Genomic DNA, 19,552 nt, shown 5'->3' with positions numbered 1-19,552 from the left:
ATATATATATATATATGTGTGTGTGTGTGTGTGTGTGTGTGTGTGTGTGTGTGTAAAAAAAAAAAAGTATACCTTAGTTTAATCAGACCACTGAGCTGATTAACAGCTCTCCTAGAGCTGGCCTGAAGGATTAGACTTATTTTACGTGGCTAAGAACCAATAGGTTACCTAGCAACGGGACCTACAGCTTATTGTGGAATCCGAACCACATTATACCGAGAAATGAATTTCTATCACCAGAAATAAATTCCTCTAATTCTTCATTGGCTGGACGGAGAATCGAACTTAGGCCTAGCAGAGTGCTAGCCGAGAACTCTATCGACTCGTCCAACGAGGAACTGTGTGTTTGTGTGAAAAACCACTGGTAAATATAAGAGAAAGGATAAAGTTATATCTCATAAAAATATATAAAACTACTCATAAATAGATAAAATGCCTCCCTTCACCTTAAGTAGGTCCCAAAACTGAAGAACGAAAGAATAAAGACGTGAGATGAAGGGAACATTTCCAAAGAGGGGAAGCAACGAAAAGAAGACAGATGAAGATGTAATGAGTGACGATGACAAAGAAGAGGAGGAAGGCCTCCAAGATGAAAATGTAAATGAGCAGAGTGGAGTGTGTTGGAATTTTGCGGACTTGAATTAACTAATTGTTCCTTAAAATAAGAGAGAGAGAGAGAGAGAGAGAGAGAGAGAGAGAGAGAGAGAGAGAGAGAGAGCTGACTCGCAATCTCCTTTTTAAGTAACATAACTAGGAGCGTAATGAAGGTGACGCCAACGTCCCACAAAAATAAAGGAAATACTTGAGTTATAGTCAATTGTTGAAACAATTTACTTGGCGACCATTTATTTATTTTTTCAGCCCCTGTCTGCATAAGACACAAATGGGAGTAGAAATGCGAACTATACATTTCTGTTAGGAAACTGAAGGCCTTTTCGTCTTCTAAAATACTATATTATGGACACCAAGATGCAAGACGATACAAACGTGCGAAGACACACTCACAGACACGTTCACATGAATACATGCATACATACATACACACACACACACACACACACATATATATATATATATATATATATATATATATATATATATATATATATATATATATATATATATATATATATATATATATATATATATGTGTTGTTTGTGTGTGTGTGTGTAAAAACAAAGAAATACAGAAAGAAAAGATCATAATAAATAGGAGTCACATCTCTGCGCATCATTCGTATCCCTTGTTGACCAACTTCATAATTCTTGCCTGGTGACCACTCGGGAGGGAGCACACCTTTTGGCTGCAGCCTCTGTGTGATTGGCCGAGCAGCTGAAAGCACTCCAGCCAGTCTCAATCAAAGATGGAAGCAGCAGCGTTTGGGTGATGATAATCATCGCTGATGGGGGAAGTAGAAGAAGGAGAAGGAGCAGAGTTTGTGTTCCCACCCTTTCCTAACTTATCATGGCGAGGAGGAGGAGGAAGAGCATCCCTGACGCTGAGAAGAACGTATCTCTCTCTCTCTCTCTCTCTCACTCTCTCTCTCCACCCTTACCAGACTGCTGATCGTGACACGGTTCAATAATAAGAGGGCTCTTCGGAGCAAGAGGCCCTCCGAGAGAGGGAAAGAGAGAGAGAAGGGGTGAGATAATGATAAGGAGGAGACAGGGAAATGTGTAAATATACATTTTCTGTGATAGGGGATGGAGTGAAGGACATAAGGAAGCCGAAGCTAAGGGATTTCTATGGAGCTCTCAAGAAGAGCCGAATGGGAATGGAATCGAATGAAGGAGACACAAGTGTCTCTTATTTAAGCCTTCATTATAGCCTTGGATAATTAGTGCAAGGGATGGAACAGGGGTTAGTTAACAAGGGGTGGAGAATTGGTCGTGTGATAAGTTATTTTCCTGCAGATTTGGATGAGAGAGAGAGAGAGAGAGAGAGAGAGAGAGAGAGGGGATGCAGTAAATAGCAGCTGGAATTTAAGGTATTTTGTGTTGCTTTATCGTAAATATGACAAGTAGACAGGCTGCAAAAAGACAGGCTAAACAGTCAGAAGCAGTAAATGATTAGAATCAATCATGGTATATGTAATTATCCTTCCGGTGCTATAGAGAGAGAGGGAGAGATAGTACACAATTAGTGATACTATGCCATGATAAGTTGATTTCTATGTTTCAAAAGAGGGGAGAGAGAGAGAGAGAGAGAGAGAGAGTAAACATTTTATGTTTCAAGGGGAGAGAGAGAGAGAGAGAGAGAGAGAGAGAGAGAGAGAGAGAGAGAGAGAGAGTGCCAGAAACATTAACTTAGCAGTCTGCTTTCTATTTTCTTCGTGTCTGGGCTTAGAAAGGACACCAGGCTACCCTTTATATATACACCCAGAGTAAAAATATGAATGATAACTATAAGACTACTATCCCCATAGTGGTTATAATTCCTTCATATTAACTCTGAATGTGCCTTTTGTCTGAGAGAGACTTCTTGACTTCTCTCCTAGCGATGTTGCTAGAAGGAAGACTTCGCGTTTTTACTTTTCTGTAAAAGAAAACTATTGAGATGGCTTCTTCTGCCCGCCATCAGACCTTAAAAACTGCCGAGGCTCGAGGGCTGCAAATTTGTATTTTGATCATCCACCCTCTAATAATCAAGCATAGCAAATTGCAGCCTTCTAGCCTCAATAGTTCTTATTTTATATAAGGTTAAAGTTAGCCGTGATCGTGGGTCTGGCACCGCTATAGGTGCCAATAACCCTGGCCACCACAGGGCCGTGGCAAAAAGTTTCATGGGCGGCGGCTGAGAGATTCGTGAACCATGACTGTACAGAAAACTCGATGGCGCCGAAGTTTTCTTCGGCGCAGTTTTTACTTGTTGTTGCTGCTGTTATAATATAAATCCCAAATGGCGTTTGGTAGAACTATCGCGTTCCCAAGCCAAGGACATAAGAAAAGAGAACGCTTGCCTGGATTACCGCTTTTGACATGATTGAAAATACCAAGCTACGATAGGAGGACAAAGACATAAAGTAAAAAAAAAAAAAAATCTTCCTTGAAATTTTTGCACAACCTTATAGCAACATTTTAGTCGTGTTAATAAGATTCTATAAAAAAAAAAGTAGAAAAGAATTAATGGATAAAATAGTCAGACAAAGTGAAACCAGAAATATCCAGAATTATTCATGAAAGTGAAAATTCATATCTCTGCACCATTTGTGCCTTTATCTTACATGAAAAGGAGAGAGAGAGAGAGAGAGAGAGAGAGAGAGAGAGAGAGAGAGAGAGAGAGAGAGAGAGAGAGAGAGAGAGTTTCAATGACATTTTCCAGCTTGATACATGAAGTTCATTTTATGTGCAGTGTTTTATGTCCGCTCAAACATATTGCCTTCCTCAATATCAGTCTGGTGACACGATGACAAAGAATAAAAAAAAAATATGGAAGTGAAACATTTTTCTCTGCAGCTGTAACCAAGCAAGTGAACTGGTGTACTGATTGTTTTTCATCGTACTTTTGCAGAAGTTTTGTCTAGATTTTACCCATTGCCTTTACCGACGGTGAAAGAAAAAAAAAATCGTTTTCTTGTGTCCTCTCACTTACGTCCACTATTCTTAATTCGTATTTTCCCTTAAAAAGAAAATCGTTTTGTCTTGAAATCTTAATTCGTATTTTTTCCTTAAAAAGACAATCGTTTTGTCTTGTGTCCTCTCAAAAATCTTAATTCGTATTTTTCCTTAAAAGAAAATCGTTTTGTCTTGTGTCCTCTCACTCACTTCCATTAATCTTAATTCGTATTTTTCCTTAAAAGAAATCGTTTTGTCTTGTGTCCTCTCACTCACTTCCATTAATCTTAATTCGTATTTTTCCTTAAAAAGAAAATCGTTTTGTCTTGTGTCCTCTCACTCACTTCCATTAATCTTAATTCGTATTTTTCCTTAAAAAAAAACAGTATAAGTTAATGCTTCAATAAACATATTTTAGAATGTTAATATTATAAATAAGTGAATATCAGTTTTCGGAAAGTAGTATTTAACAAACTTTTTATTTCACATTTTAATCGAATAAGAGATACCAAAAATACAATTCATTCATATTTGATGGCATTCATTGTTACTTAGCAAGTAACAGATCATTAAGGTTAAAATTTTCTATCGTATTTATCGACTAAAACAACAATAGTGATAAATTATAAATTCTTTGTAACTTATACGAGAACGAACCATTTCAGCCCACAAATAAAAAATAAAAAAATCACGGAAACGAGGTTACAACAACTTCCACAATTCCTGCACGACATCATAACTCTGAACGACTCATCTTTCCAGGTTCCGCAATCATGGTGGTCCCATCTTTGCATTATCCACCGCCGGCCTCCCACCCCCCCAACGGCCATCACCACCACTCAGGACGCCGCGCCGGCAGGAGTAGCGAAGGCACCAGCAGCGGTAGCAGCGGGGGTAGACAACTGGGGATGAATTTAAGTGACAACAGCAGCAGTCCGGTGGAGCCTATCAAGCCCCTCCTCGAGTTGAGCTCTGGTGGTTCCGGAGGACCTCTGATCATGCCTCCGCATCCCGTCTTCGACGAGGCGGCTCCGAAGAACGTCTCTGCTTTGGCTGGGAATGCTGCCTACCTCCACTGCCTCGTGCACAACTTGTCCAATAAGAGCGTAAGTATTGGCAGTGCCAAGTGTTTCCACGTCAGATGCGGTGGTCATGTTGAGACGAGTGGCTTACGACACCTCGTCAAGGCTGTGTAATGGCTGATTTTTATTCTCAGGGTAACTCGTTCTGAGACTGCTTATTCGCCAAAGGACATTCCATCATATTTATGAGGGTAGGAAGGGAAGAGCTTATGGGCAGCGGTTATGAATTTACGTCAAAAATTTTCTTAGGTATCTGCAGGATAGAGTAATAATGATTGTAGTAGAAACAGTAGTTCTAATAATTGTAACAAAAAGAGCCACGAATCTCGGAATAAGAGATAACTAAAAATTTAACGTATGATAAACTTATACAAAAAACTAGGGCCCTGCTGTTAATAATGGCTGAATTCCATGATATCTTTTTTACCCTGAGATCCTTACTTTCCCCCCTTTTTTTTATTTACCGAGTCTGATTTTAAAAATCTGCCGGTTGTTCTATGGTAATTACGAGAGAATGACGGAAATAGAATCATTCGAACCGCCCCCGCCTCCCCGTCTCTCTCTCTCTCTCTCTCTCTCTCTCTCTCTCTCTCTCTCTCTCTCTCTCTCTCTCTCTCTCCTCTCATAAATGTGTTGAATACGGGCATAATGGCTCGAAAGTCAAGAAAACCTCCCACTACAAAGTACTTATTTGAAGACCAGTTGACTTGAGAATAAGAGGTTGTATCCTTTCGTAACTATGTTGAAGTGCTGCTTGATGTATAAAGAACCCCCGTTTTTGAAGAGAACAGTGCCTCTTAGATTCAAGTCTAGAGAGAGAGACGTATTAACAATAAGCCATTGTACTTGAGTGTTTTCATATTCTGGGCCGCACCAGAGCTTCTGAACTACGGCCCTCCTTCGCATGTGCTTGAGTTTGCTTGCATATGGGTACAGTTTAGCACATTTTCCATTTAGTATATAATCCTTTTTTTATTTATTTGTGTCATGCTTTGATTAATGTAATTTATTTTATGTTGTACATATTCATATTGCTGTTATTATATATGGTAAGGCCTACGCATACCTCAGCGATCTTCCCTTTCATAATATTCTTGTACCCATTAAGCGGGAGGAGAAGGGGTAGTAGTGATGTTAGTGCACTTAGTGCACCTCAAGTGGGGCATTGTAAGCAATATTATGGGGTTTGCCTAGTCCCTTCGGCACTGCATACGTCCATTTTTTTAGCCTTTTACTCTACTTCCATCCCCACTTCCTATCTTGAAACTTGCTGTCCAACGCATCTAACTTTTACTTCTTAGTGTAACTGGGATTTTTTTTTCCCACTTCACCTTTTGATCCATATACTTCATTTCCTATAATTGTTTGTTCTGTTTACCTCGCTGTCTAACTCCTTCTTTTCAGCATCTTGAGCGCTAAATGGCCAAATCTACCCTTGTTTAGATTGGCAGTCTACAGTAAATTTCATAAATCATGATTACCTTCATTGTAATATTCGAGTATCTTTCCTCTGAGAGCATTTTTTGCAGGATCATGGCCTTTGTTTCATCCCACTAAAATACAGTCTCCATAAAATAATAAAAACAAAAATACATGTTTATCATGGAAAAAGTATTGTGACTGCCTTAAATCATATTTCCTTTGCCTGTGCAATCACACATTCGCAGAATGTAAACAGAAGATGATCTCTCTTGAGTGAAGCAACCTCCTGACTAACGAAAACATATTTATGCCCATGACTAATTCGCCCAAGCAAATAGCGAATATTTTCGTGCCGGATCATCGCCTGAAAAGCAGCGCGTTCCGTCATCCAACCTTGGAAATCGGGAGTGATGTATTCTGAAATAGGCTTTAATAACACGCTTCATTGCATTCGTCCAAGCGCCGGAACGACACTGAATCCTACACGCGTTATATAAATGCTAATCCTTCAGTCCGTTGCTTATTATACTTTCATATTTGAGATTCAACATAATAGATTTATATCAGCTGTTAAACGGAATGAATTCTTTTGAGAGACGCGCTCCAAAATTATTACAAACGCTAGTCGCTCAACTGTGCGATATCGCATCGGTTCTACCTGCAGTCAGATCGAAAATTCAAGGATTTCATTATTTATGCTTTTGTTATTATCGTCCTATAGGCTGTAATTAAGACATTAGTCGTATTTATTGAAGTTATGTCTCTTCTACATATTACTTTTCAAAGTTCTGTTTTTATATTTTGCTTTTAAATTTGGTGTATGTATTTGTTAAGTGTCTGAAGCATCGTATATTTTTTCAGTATAAATGTTGAATAATAATTGAATAATGTACGAGTTAAAGAAGCTGGACAGTTAGTCGAGTGGAACCAAAGAAATCGGATAGAAAGATAAGTGCTGAAACCAATTACAGTGTGCTGAGGGGGAGTCACTGTAAGTTTGTATATTTTGGAATGATCTAATTATAATAATTGTTCTTTGAAAAATTATTCTCTTCACACGTTTGGAAATTTAGCGCACTAGGGTTCTATCCATGTTAGATCACAAAAAACTATACTTGATGATTACTTAATAACATTTTAGCTTTACTTTTGCACTGATGGACAGGTATCATTCTAGGTGCTATTGTTGTCATTCCGTGTTTTAAATCTTCACGAAGCTTGGTAGGTGTTAATTTTTGGCTGAGTGGAACTATTTTTTTGTAAATATTTTGACCATGAGTTATTTCTTAAGATCACAAGTTAAAATAGCATTTTTTTTCCAAAGTCTCAGAAGTTAATATAGTTAGGAATCTTCAGAATTCCACGCTATGTCCAAGTATGGCATTGCATATTTTTTCTTATTCTCGCGAAATTTGTCTTAAAGGTGCCAAGGTATTGATATTTCTGGTAATCATTTTATTTATTGCTGATCCTTTTTACCAATAATACAGTCTACCACTATATAATAATTCACATGTTTATTAAGTTCACTTACAAGGCAATTATTTTAGATGATTTTTTTATGATTTTTCTTTGTTACTTGATGAGATAATGTATTTCTTCCGTAACTATCAAGAAGTGAACGACAACAAATATTCGTCACGCTGAACCTAACATTATATCTTTATAATTCATCTTCCTTCCGGCAATCTATAAAAGAATGCCATATGCAGCTTGCAAACTTTAGGACGCCATAAAATAGCGTTTTGCCTCGCGAAGTATTGCTTTATTCTGAGGGAGTGAGACCTTCCGGTTCGGCGCTGCGTTCGATTTATTGCTCATATTTCACTTACTTCTTCGGAGATCGGAATATTCGTGTGTTGTGGAATTGTGCATGCGGGCAGTGGTGCGGATTGAAGGGGAGGGGGGAAGGAGTGATGTGGAAGTGTATTTGAGTTGTGGGTGTGGAGGAGGCTTCTCTGCTGAAGCGTGCAGGAAAACGCTTGTGGGTGGAGTTTAGCACTGGGTAGTCTTCAATCAAGAAAGAAGTTTGGTTTGATGGATTCGCTCCAATATGCATTAGTTCACGTTAGTAAAAAACTTATCCTTCAGCGTGGAAATAGGTACTGAATGAGTCAGACTGGATTGTGCCCTGCAAACGCCTCACGCAGCTTATACAAAACCAGCAGGATTTATTGAAAGCTTCATTTTACAAGGGATAATATTATAATTCTAATAAGCCTTCGCGTTTTAGGAAATGGGAGAATTTGTTTCCAAATATCTGGGTTTCAATCCATGTCTATCTAAGCCGTGGGTTTGTCTGTCCTGCCCAGTTGTCATTAAGTCTGGTGATTAGGCCAGGGATTCTCGGTTAGGGGATTCATTGAAGGTTTCAAATGATACTAATGTTACTGAAGAAAATCACGGTTTGGAGAGAGAGAGAGAGAGAGAGAGAGAGAGAGAGAGAGAGAGAGAGGAGAGAGAGAGAGAGGGGGAGAGAGAGAGAGAGAAATTTTGTTTAGATGGTTTACCTGGATCCCACTCCGATATGCGATTGACAGGTTTATCAGTATATCATTTCGTATTTTATCTATATGATTCACACCCAGCTGTTCATCATCCAGCCACACATTTATGTGTGTTTGTCTCTTGATAAGCCTTCGCGATGTAAGCAATAATACCCTCACACCATTAGAGAATTTCCTTGTTCGATACAGACTGACTAAAGAACAATCTGGACGCGTCTTCTTAACCCAGAGCGTCAGAATTGACATCAGTTATTACAGTAAACAAATCTGCTGTCGGCCGAATGTCGAAACCGTGTTGGAGAGAGAGAGAGAGAGAGAGAGAGAGGGAAGGGCGGAGGGGGTGGGGGCGGCCCGGGGAAACAGGAATCTTCAGTCGTACCATCAGTTAAAGGAAAATGGGAGTAGATCATGCTGGTAGTCCTCGCCCCAACCGGGTTGGAGCCATTGGTCATATATTCATCAAAATTCAGTTTAATCTCTGTTACTTGGCAGCTACCCAACTTCCTTCGGGAATAAAATTCAGTAATTCATAAAATTTCAGCTGCAATTGTTTTGCATTGCAGGGATAATAACATCGGCATCAGAGCTATCCTCATAAACATCACCACATTCTTCATATTATAATCTTATAATCTGATGCCAAGTAATCAACAGTTCGTATATTGCTATCCTGCCCATACTACCAACAACCAATCCATCACCACACTCCTCCCCACCTCTTTCTCTCTCTCTCTCTCTCTCTCTCTCTCTCTCTCTCTCTCTCTCTCTCTCTCTCCCCTTATCAGGATTTTTGTTAGAGTATCCGCTGCACAACTCGACGATATATCCATAAGATAAAGGCGTCCTTAACCGGGTCTAATTAAATTGAACCTCTCGCACAAAAGGGCCGCTTCCCTTTTTGACACTTGTTCAGTATAGAGAAGGCGTTTCTCCTTACGGCTAACACGAATGAGACATATTTCACCAGCTGCCTGCAACTGAGTCAGGTGGAGAAAGAGAAAGTGGTTCTCCTTTTAATTAAGGGTGATGTATAGTATTTTGAAACTTTTGCGAACTTATTTGCTCTTTAATGCACTTCAAGTGCACCTGCAGTTTATGGTATAATTTTCATCTTTGACGTGATCGATAGAGAGAGAGAGAGAGAGAGAGAGAGAGAGAGAGAGAGAGAGAGAGAGAGAGATACAATGCTTTTAGCATTATTACACACTTCCCCAACAAGAAATGATTCAGGTAAAATATATTCACATTCTCGGTGCCGAGAAGATTTCGTCAGTCATCCAAGAAGTTAATTCAGACGGGATCCTCTCCCTTCAGCAGATCTCTAAGATTGCGAAATCCGAGGGCTGGAATTCATGAATGGATGAGGAACCGCTCCAATGAACGGTGCAAATGGGAGACCCAGTAAAAGACAAGCGGAGGGGAAGGAGTAAGGAGACAATGAAAGAACCATGCGGGGAGAGATACCATTACAGACTGTTGTAAATTAAGGAAAGCCAGCGCAGTGAGGGAGGGGTTGATGAGCAAAGACAGATGGAATGGAAATTGGCGTCAAGACAGAAAGAAGGCAAATTTGAAAATGTGATGTTCAGAGTCTGTTTTACCGTGATACCCTGATGAGAATTCGATCCTGTTATTTTTGTCAAACTAAGTCTGCTTATGTAATAAACAGTCTTGATAAGGATAAAAAGGGAAAGTAATGAGCAAGTTGTCGCAAGAAATAATCGTTTGATCTTCCAGACAACGAATCGCAATGCCACTGAACAATTGATTGAAACAGCCTTTTCTCGATGAAAATTATTTACTTTCCTTATATTGTTAATATCTTTATGAATGGTTACGGATGCTATTTTTCTACATTATGAACAAATGTAGTCATCATATTTATTATCATTACATAGTCATGCGCCATTATATCCATGTCTCAGTATGTCCACCCAAAGCTACAAAAGAATATAAAATTGATTGTTGTCGCATTCCATTCTATATTAAGGGGAGTAAACTCTTATCCGTTTTATCTTACCCGTTACCATGCAACTTTTTTATTCATTATTCTATTTGGAAATTTGATTCGTGATATCCATTAACACGAATCAGCTTTCCACATAGAATTATGAATAAGTATTTGTAAGTAACTACGCTTTATTTATGTATTCATTAATTCATATAATTTTAATTGTCATGAAGCCTTGCGTATTTCTTTGTATCTAACATGAGCTTATCGTTACATTATTCCTAAGACAACATAAATATTTGTGATTAGAAGATTACGAAAGATATATAACTCTCATTGCCTCAAGTGTAAGTGATTATATATGCACTTATTTTATATTTTTACACAATAAAATTGAAACAATAAGGGAGTTTTTAGATCCAATAAACACTTGACATTAACCATAAATGTAAACTTACTAACATTCTTAAACTTTCATTACCATGGACCTTAAATTAAATTATAAATGCATTATTTCATATGTATATGGCATGCATATTTGTAATTAAAAAGAAATGTAAAGATATTTTATTTTCATACGTAGATCGCATTATCTTAACGCCTTGCCTTAACCTACTCGGTAAGATAAATAGAATCAACGAGCTAAGTCAGTTGAATAAAACTCTTACCTTTCATTTGCTCTCAGGTATCATGGATAAGACAGAGAGACCTGCACATCCTGACAGTCGGACTCTACACGTACACAACAGACGAGAGGTATCAGGTGATCCACTCCCAAGGATCGCAGGATTGGATCCTGAAGATTAAATACGCTCAGGTCAGAGACTCAGGAATGTACGAGTGTCAGGTGTCCACGAAACCCGTCAGGACCTACTCCGTCTATCTCAATGTATTTGGTAAGTCGTCTTTAAAGGATTTTGGCTCTTGTGGGTCGGGGCATAAAGGAGATTTTCAGGTAGGATTTGATAGTGTATAGGTCACATAATTATATCTCAACGGCTGTGGCGATTGAGAATAAAGTTGAAAAAAGAGTGTTAGGAGGCAGATAGCAATATGGAGTAAGAATCTCACACACACGCACACATACACACGCAGTCACAGAAGTAAATACTTACACACACATTATATATATATATATATATATATATATATATATATATATATATATATATATATATATATATATATATATATATATATATATATATATATATATATATATATATATATATATATTTATATAAGTGAATGTTTATATATTTGTTTGTCCAAAATAGATATCCGAAACAGCTTGACAGACCCAGACAAAATTTTGCATATGGCCTCTAGTCACCCCAGCAAGGTCTATAACTCAAAATCAAGCCCCTACCCCGTGACAGACATACAAACACAGACGAAACTAGTGAAATTTTCTTTTTTGTTCCACCTTTTCTTCAGTAACGTAGTCACCAGTAGCTTGGGTGGAAAGCTCCAACTTTTCTGTTGGTGACGTCATTAAACTCATTCCACTGCAAATCCTCGGACGTATGGTAGCCCGACTAATGCGAAATTTCCTCATTAATTCGCTAGTTTCTTCGTTTTTACCTTCGGATTTCGCTATAGCGATTGCTCCGTGACGTTACGGTGACGTATTTTGTTACAATGGCGTATTTCGTTATAAAGCCGGTTTAAATGAGGTCTGGAATAACAGAAATATCGCCTTGGACAGAACAGCAGTTGACAGTTGGATTGAATTATCGTGCAAATTGGCAAAACACTCCTTCGGCATACTGAAGACCAGTTTCTTTTCACGTTGCCTGGTACTGATTACCTGGAAAATAATGGCTGAAAATTCTAGGAATATGGATCATTAAATCTGGAAATCTTTTCCGAAAGGCACTTGCAGAATTTACGGTATCGAGAGTAAATGTATACGGTGCAAATAGGGATTAAATTAAGAAATGACAGTTACTGCACTTCGCGAACGTCGAAGTGCTCAAGGCTTCCACAACACGTCAATTTCATACCTTTTGCTTATGCAATCATACACAGTAAGGAATAGTATTCCCGTTATTTAGGAAAATAGAATTACTGTTTATAGTTATATATCAATTTCTATCTTTTATCAACATGTATTTATTCTAACCAATAAATAACTGATTGTCCTCCAAGAAGAAAAAGATTTTTTTTTTTCAATCATGATTGCGTTATTACCAAAGTTACGAATTGACCAAATTTATAGATGCCCTACGGAATACTTAGCGGTAATTTTTTCTAATGATCTTTGTAACTTTGTACTTGATTCTACGTTAATAATTTGATGTCATTGTAAAGATAATGAGCCATGATTTATTAAGTCATGTTAAAAACGTCCCTGAAATCAATATAAAGAATACGTATCACGAGTTAAAGTTAGCCGTATAGGAAAGTGTTTTGCCACTTTTTTTTTTAAATGATGAGGGGGAGGAAGGCTAACTGTTGCAGCAATTCACTTGATAATAGGAAAGAAGTAAAAGGGCGTAACAGAGTTATAGACTAATCTTATTTAAAAAAGATGACTATTCTCATACAACATAAATGGATGAGTTTAAATTAGAACCAAGGGGTTAGTTCAGCTTTTTATGAACTGGACAGTGAAGTTTACTTTAATTATAGTAACACGTATCATAAAAAGACGTCACTGGCTTAAGCTTATACCAAATTGTCTGTATCACATTGAAATATTGTTTGAAATATTTATTGTATGATCTCGACTAATAACGGCCTACAAATAGCGTTGAAGGGTCTAACAGTGAATTAAATAACGTCTATACATAATTTACTCATATTCTGATCAGAGAGTCTGAGATACTTCAGAGAGTCTGAGATACTTCCCAGATGAAATACAGCGGCAAACTGTCACAAAATTGATGCTAACCTGTCCACACGTGGAATTACCTGTTAGTCGGTCGGAAATTATTTAGGTAATAATACCACCAGTTCATCCGCTCCGGTGAGTGGATTGTCTCCACCCACAAACTGATGTCTACACATAAGTCTTAATGGCAGTTTCGATGATCTGACAGAAGAAATAATGGGTAAACTTCATCGTGAATACACGGCCTAAGGTTGCTGAATTCTATGATAGTGAATGGGTGTGTTGGGAGAGAGTGAGAGAGTGAGTGATTGGTAAGGAAGAGAGAGGTGAGGGGGTGTTAGAGAGAGAGAGAGATAGTTTATTGAATGTCATTCCGAGTTGTTGGTCAGCTAGTATATATATATATATATATATATATATATATATATATATATATATATATATATATATATATATGAATGTCATATATATATATATATATATATATATATATATATATATATATATATATATATATATATATATATATATATATATATATATATATATATATATATATATAATATATATATATATATATATATATATATATAAAAAAACGTTTTAATATAGTGCCTCTGATACATATATCAGAAAAATTACATAAACAGTCATCACTAGCGAAAGATATCCGCAACATTTATCCCAGTTATGAATATTTAAGACAAAAATATTTTTTAAACTTGTGTTTGCTGTTTAGAAATATGCAAGCTTTATTAATACTAACGACCAAAATGGTTTTGTGGAATATTTTTAGTGTTAGATAATAATAATAATAATAATAATAATAATAATAATAATAATAATAATAATAATAATAATAATAATAATAATATGCAGGGAGTAGACCTTCTTTGATGCATGTTTTGTTGAAAATAATGGCAGTTTTTAACGAATTAATCTTATACGGTTTTTTTCATTTCTCCTGATAATTGTTTTTTCTGGCTCAGCTATGTTGTTGAGTAGAATTCCAACATTCATATTTGTCTAAACTGGGATGTTAGTCAAAGATTATATTTGCTTATATCTTGTATGTTCGTAGTCTACATGTTTCGACCACCTCAGTGGTCGTCGTCAGGACGTTGGTGAGGACGAACTAAATGTGCAACGACTAACGTTGTTGTTGTTGTTTTAGATTTAGCTGGCCTTGTGCCAGCAAGGGCTCTTGCTCCTAGAGCAGCCCGTAATAACGACTAACGAGGGAGGCGGCGGTCTTTGCTGTTTTCGATCGTAAAGGTGAGACTGCTGTGCCGATAGAAGGCGCGCCTCAGGTCTTCTATTTCTTCCCGCGAATCAGCAGCGACGAAGGTATCGTCGATGTACCTCACGTACATTCTGGGTTGGCACAGCAGTCTCACCTTTACGATCGAACGCAGCAAAGACAAAGAGCGCCGCCTCCCTTTCCTCGACGTCCTAGCTGAAGAAAAAGAGGCCCATTTCTCCACCCAGGTATACACTAAACCAACGAACCTGGGAATGTGTCTCAACGGAGAGAGTGAGTGCCCCAAGAAGTATAAGTGCCCTACCATCAGCGCCTACGTCAGGAGGGCCCTCTCGCACTGCTCCTCCTGGAACGACACCCGCGATGAACTCGAGCGTGTTGCCCAGGTCCTCGTTGATAACGGCCACCCTAATAAAGAAATAGGAGAATCTATCCGCAGGAATGTCGAGAACTGGTATCAGCAGGAGCCGCCCCCGACGTCCCTGAGCATATAGATCTCTTCTATAGAGGATTCTTCCATAAAAAGTACAAAGATGACGAGCGCGCCCTCCCAAAAATCATAAAAGAGAACGTCAACACCACCAATCCCGAGAAGAAGGTCAACTTAGTAATTTATTACAAGAACCGGAAAACAAGCAGTTTGATAATGAAGAACAATCCAGCCGCGCCTCAGTAGAACCCTCCCAAGAAAACCAACGTAGTTTACCGTTACCTCTGCCCCGTCCGAGGATGCCTTGGCAGTTACATCGGAATGACAACGGCGCGTTTTTCGAAGAGTGTCCTGCCATGCACAAGAGGGAGCAATCTTCAATCGTGCAAAAGCTGCACACAACCAGAGAATAAAACGACAAGATATTATCCCGAACGCCGACATTATAGATCAAGAATCAGACCATCGCCGACTGCGCCTCTTGGAAGCCTTGTATATAGGAAAAGAAAGACCATCATTGAACATCACGCAAGAGACCTTTCTTCTTCCTACAGCTACCAGGAGACCCACAGCGAGCATCCCACACAACGCGACCATTGAACAAGATTCATCATTCAACGGAAGAGCCTATCAAAATTCCCCTGCTCCTTCCCAGCGATGCAGCGCTCGCATGCAAGACAGACCATCAACCACGAAATGCAGCTTAGAGCGAGAAGGAATGCCCGCAGGCCTCCAATGATAATTCAGCGGCGAATTTGACCCCGCCCTCCACTCAAGTAAAAGCCGATCTAACTCGTTAGTCGTTATTTCGGGCTGCTCTAGGAGCAAGAGCCCGTGCTGGCACAAGGCCAGCTAAATCTAAAACAACAACAACAACGTTAGTCGTTGCACATTTAGTTCGTCCTCACCAACGTCCTGACGACGACCACTGAGGTGGTCGAAACATGTAGACTACCAATATACAAGATATAAGCAAATATAAGCTTTGACTAACATCCCAATTTAGACAAATATAAATATTGGAATTCTACTCAGCAACCTAGCTGAGCCAGAAAAAATCGAAACATCAGGAGAATTGAAAAAACCCTGTATAAGATTAATTCGTTAAAAACTGCCATTATTGCCAACAAAATAATAATAATAACAACAATAATAATAATAATGTTGTAAGTAAGTTCCTATGCAAATTTCAATATATACTTAACAGGAAGTGAGAAAGGAGTAACCAATGAATTAAATAACTGATAATGTTAAAAATGGTAAATTACTGATAAAGCAAATGCTTAACGATTTATCAGTACCGTTTGATTTTTTTCTTAAATTGAGACCAATCTTACTATAGAAAACATTTGCTGAATTTCAAGATTATGGAAGGCAATGAACAGGAAAAAAGACATGAGTTTTTTCTCTATCAGCAGAAGCAAATTTTATCAAGTCATATATGCAGTTCAAAAGCCGCTCCATTTATCTTACGTCTTACAGAGGTTACCACTTTTCAACAGAACAGACAATTTTAAGGTAGCGGTAAGCTGTTAATGTAGTAAAGAATATCAGTGGTGCCATTTTGACTAGACAGTTTGAAAAGTCCTTGCCACGTGAATGATGGTACCTTTTAAGAGATGATGCTATATCACTTTTGAAATGAAAAGTCTTGTTATTAATTTAAAGATCTGGTTTATCATAACTGTTAATATTTATGAGTTATTGCGCGTGTGACAGCTTAGGATATACCCTTGATACGTCAGTATACACACACACACACACACACACACACACACACACACACACACACACACACACACATATATATATATATATATATATATATATATATATATATATATATATATATATATATATATATATATATATATATATATATATATATATATATATATATATATATGTATATATATATATATATATATATATATATATATATATATATATATATATATATATATATATATATATATATATATATATATATATATATATATATATATATATATATATATATATATATATATATATATATATATATATATATATATATATATATATATATATATATATATATATATATATATATATATATATATATATATATATATATATATATATATATATATATATATAAATATATATATATATATATATATATATATATATATATATATATATATATATATATATATATATATATATATATATATATATATATATATATATGTATATATATATATATATATATATATATATATATATATATATATATATATATGTATATATGTATATATATATATATATATATATATATATATATATATATATATATATATATATATATATATATATATATATATATATATATATATATATATATATATATATATATATATATATATATATATATATATATATATATATATATGTATATATGTATATATATATAATATATATATATATATATATATATATATATATATATATATATATATATATATATATATATATATATATATATATATATATATATATATATATATATATATATATATATATATATATATATATGCAAACACAGATCAGAGGCGCAAGGCGCTTATTCACACGATGGAGCAGACCAAGGGGAGGAATTCGATGGGATACGCCATTTGTTTTAATCCTGCGTTTCGTGACAAAATCGCCACAACTTCAGGGATTTTCTACAAAATAAAATATAATATGTTAACATAAAATAAGAGCTGATTATAAGATCCAATAGTTGAAAAAAGCTAAAACAATTTTAATGTAAAATTACAACTCACAGACTTAAATTACATGCACACTTGATTAAAACTGAGACTAGAAGTACAATTTTTTTTTTTTTCAAATAACGAAACGAATATCTAAATATCTCGGCAAAATTATATACAAATAAAAAGAACGCGGTAATTCTAAGCCGCGATGAGCTAGACTATGGCAATTGACTTTTTCCTATGTTATTTTACTGCTTTACAAGAATTTATAGCAATATTTTGTCGGCCGGCTGTAACTAAACTGTAATTGACCTTTGAAGACTACACGTCTGGGTAGATCTAAGCCGGCATTCCGCGGCGAGCCCCCCACCCCCCTCCATAGCTAATACGGCAAAATTGTAACCAGCCCCCCACCCCCCTCCACAGCTAATACGGCAAAACTGTAACCAGCTTCCCACCCCCCACTATAGCTAATACGGCAAAATTGTAACCGGTAAACATACCTAAAAATACCAGCCTAGCGTACCCTATGGGTGTTTACTGATTACTGTTTTGCCGCATTAACTATGTAGGGGTTGGGGAGCTCGCCGCGGAATGCCGGCTTGGATCTACCCCGTCTGGTAGTCTTCAAAGGTCAATTACAGTTTAGTTACAGCCGGCCGACAAAATATTACTTAAAATTCTTGTAAAGCAAGTAAAACAACATAGGAAAACGTCAATTGCCATAATCTAGTTCCGCGATAGAACGCCAACACATGCAATCAAAAGTAAAAATCATAAACTCATAAAACTACAGCTGAAGAGAGCTCCACACAACCAACTTTTCAACATCAAAGATAAAAACACACTAAAAGTAAACAACGTCACGAGGTACAAAGACTGACAGAAATTTTAGGCTAAAAACAACGGGACAGCAGAGGAATGGTTGTTTAGAGCCGGAACTCGTAATTTGATATTTAACGTTTCCAAAATCAGCAGTTTGTTGAATTCCTTTGTTTGGCCAATAATTTTGAAATCTTCATATTTGATGGTAGTTTTACATTTAATAATGTGATTCCTTTTATAAGAAATTTCTAGGTTAGGCAGCTTACACCCAGTTCTATAACTAACGCCCCGATAAGAATCGGCCCTGACCCTGAGAAGACGAATGCCCCCTGGCCTTCCGCCCTCTGTTTCACGCACGCTATGTGGACGACACTTTTATCTTATTCAAACATGAGTTCGACGCAGACCGGTTCTTGGATTTTTCTAATAATTACATTAATAATATTAATTTTATGATGGAAGAAGAACAAAATTCAAAATTAGCCTTCTTAGATATTTTGGTCTCTAAGGAAAATGGCTGTTTTTGTACCTCGATTTTTAGAAGGAATACATTTACTGGTATCGGCTCCAACTTCTATAGTTTCTATTTTCTTATATTCAAACTTAACTCTATATATACCTTTCTCTATCGTGCTTTGTCTCTTACCTCTAGCTGCACTCTCTTCCACAACGAAATTACTTTTCTCCGTCAGCACTTCTCTAATATATAACTGCTTTCCTTCTAAGATCTTCTATAAAATTTTAAATAAACTACTTATCAAAAAGTTTTCTGAACACCCTATTTGTTTTAAGGTCCCCAAGCTACCTCTTTATGCCAGTTTCCCGTATCTGCTAAATGGCAATTTTCGAAGAGATTTTACTAAGATTGTACATAAACATTTTGGAGCCACAGATCCAAAGCTTACACCTAAGAATTCTAAGACCACTGGCCCGCTCTTCAAG

The 19,552-nt window shown here is 36.6% G+C and overlaps 1 protein-coding gene across 1 annotated transcript in view; it reads left to right on the top strand.

Annotated features, from left to right (window-relative positions):
- LOC136843735 (zwei Ig domain protein zig-8-like) overlaps nt 1–19,552 on the top strand; it is a 72,389-nt gene that overhangs the window by 35,440 nt on the left and 17,397 nt on the right. Inside the window, exons 2-3 of the mRNA XM_067112374.1 lie at nt 4,318–4,661; nt 11,203–11,413. Of these exons, the coding sequence (XP_066968475.1) occupies nt 4,329–4,661; nt 11,203–11,413 (544 nt within the window). The 5' untranslated portion in view covers nt 4,318–4,328. The remainder of the gene's footprint in view (nt 1–4,317; nt 4,662–11,202; nt 11,414–19,552) is intronic.

Source organism: Macrobrachium rosenbergii, chromosome 12, assembly GCF_040412425.1.
Source record: "Macrobrachium rosenbergii isolate ZJJX-2024 chromosome 12, ASM4041242v1, whole genome shotgun sequence".
In the NCBI taxonomy this organism is placed as follows: domain Eukaryota; kingdom Metazoa; phylum Arthropoda; class Malacostraca; order Decapoda; family Palaemonidae; genus Macrobrachium; species Macrobrachium rosenbergii.
Note: the sequence above shows the minus strand (reverse complement) of the source record. Positions and strands in the feature narration are given on the sequence as shown.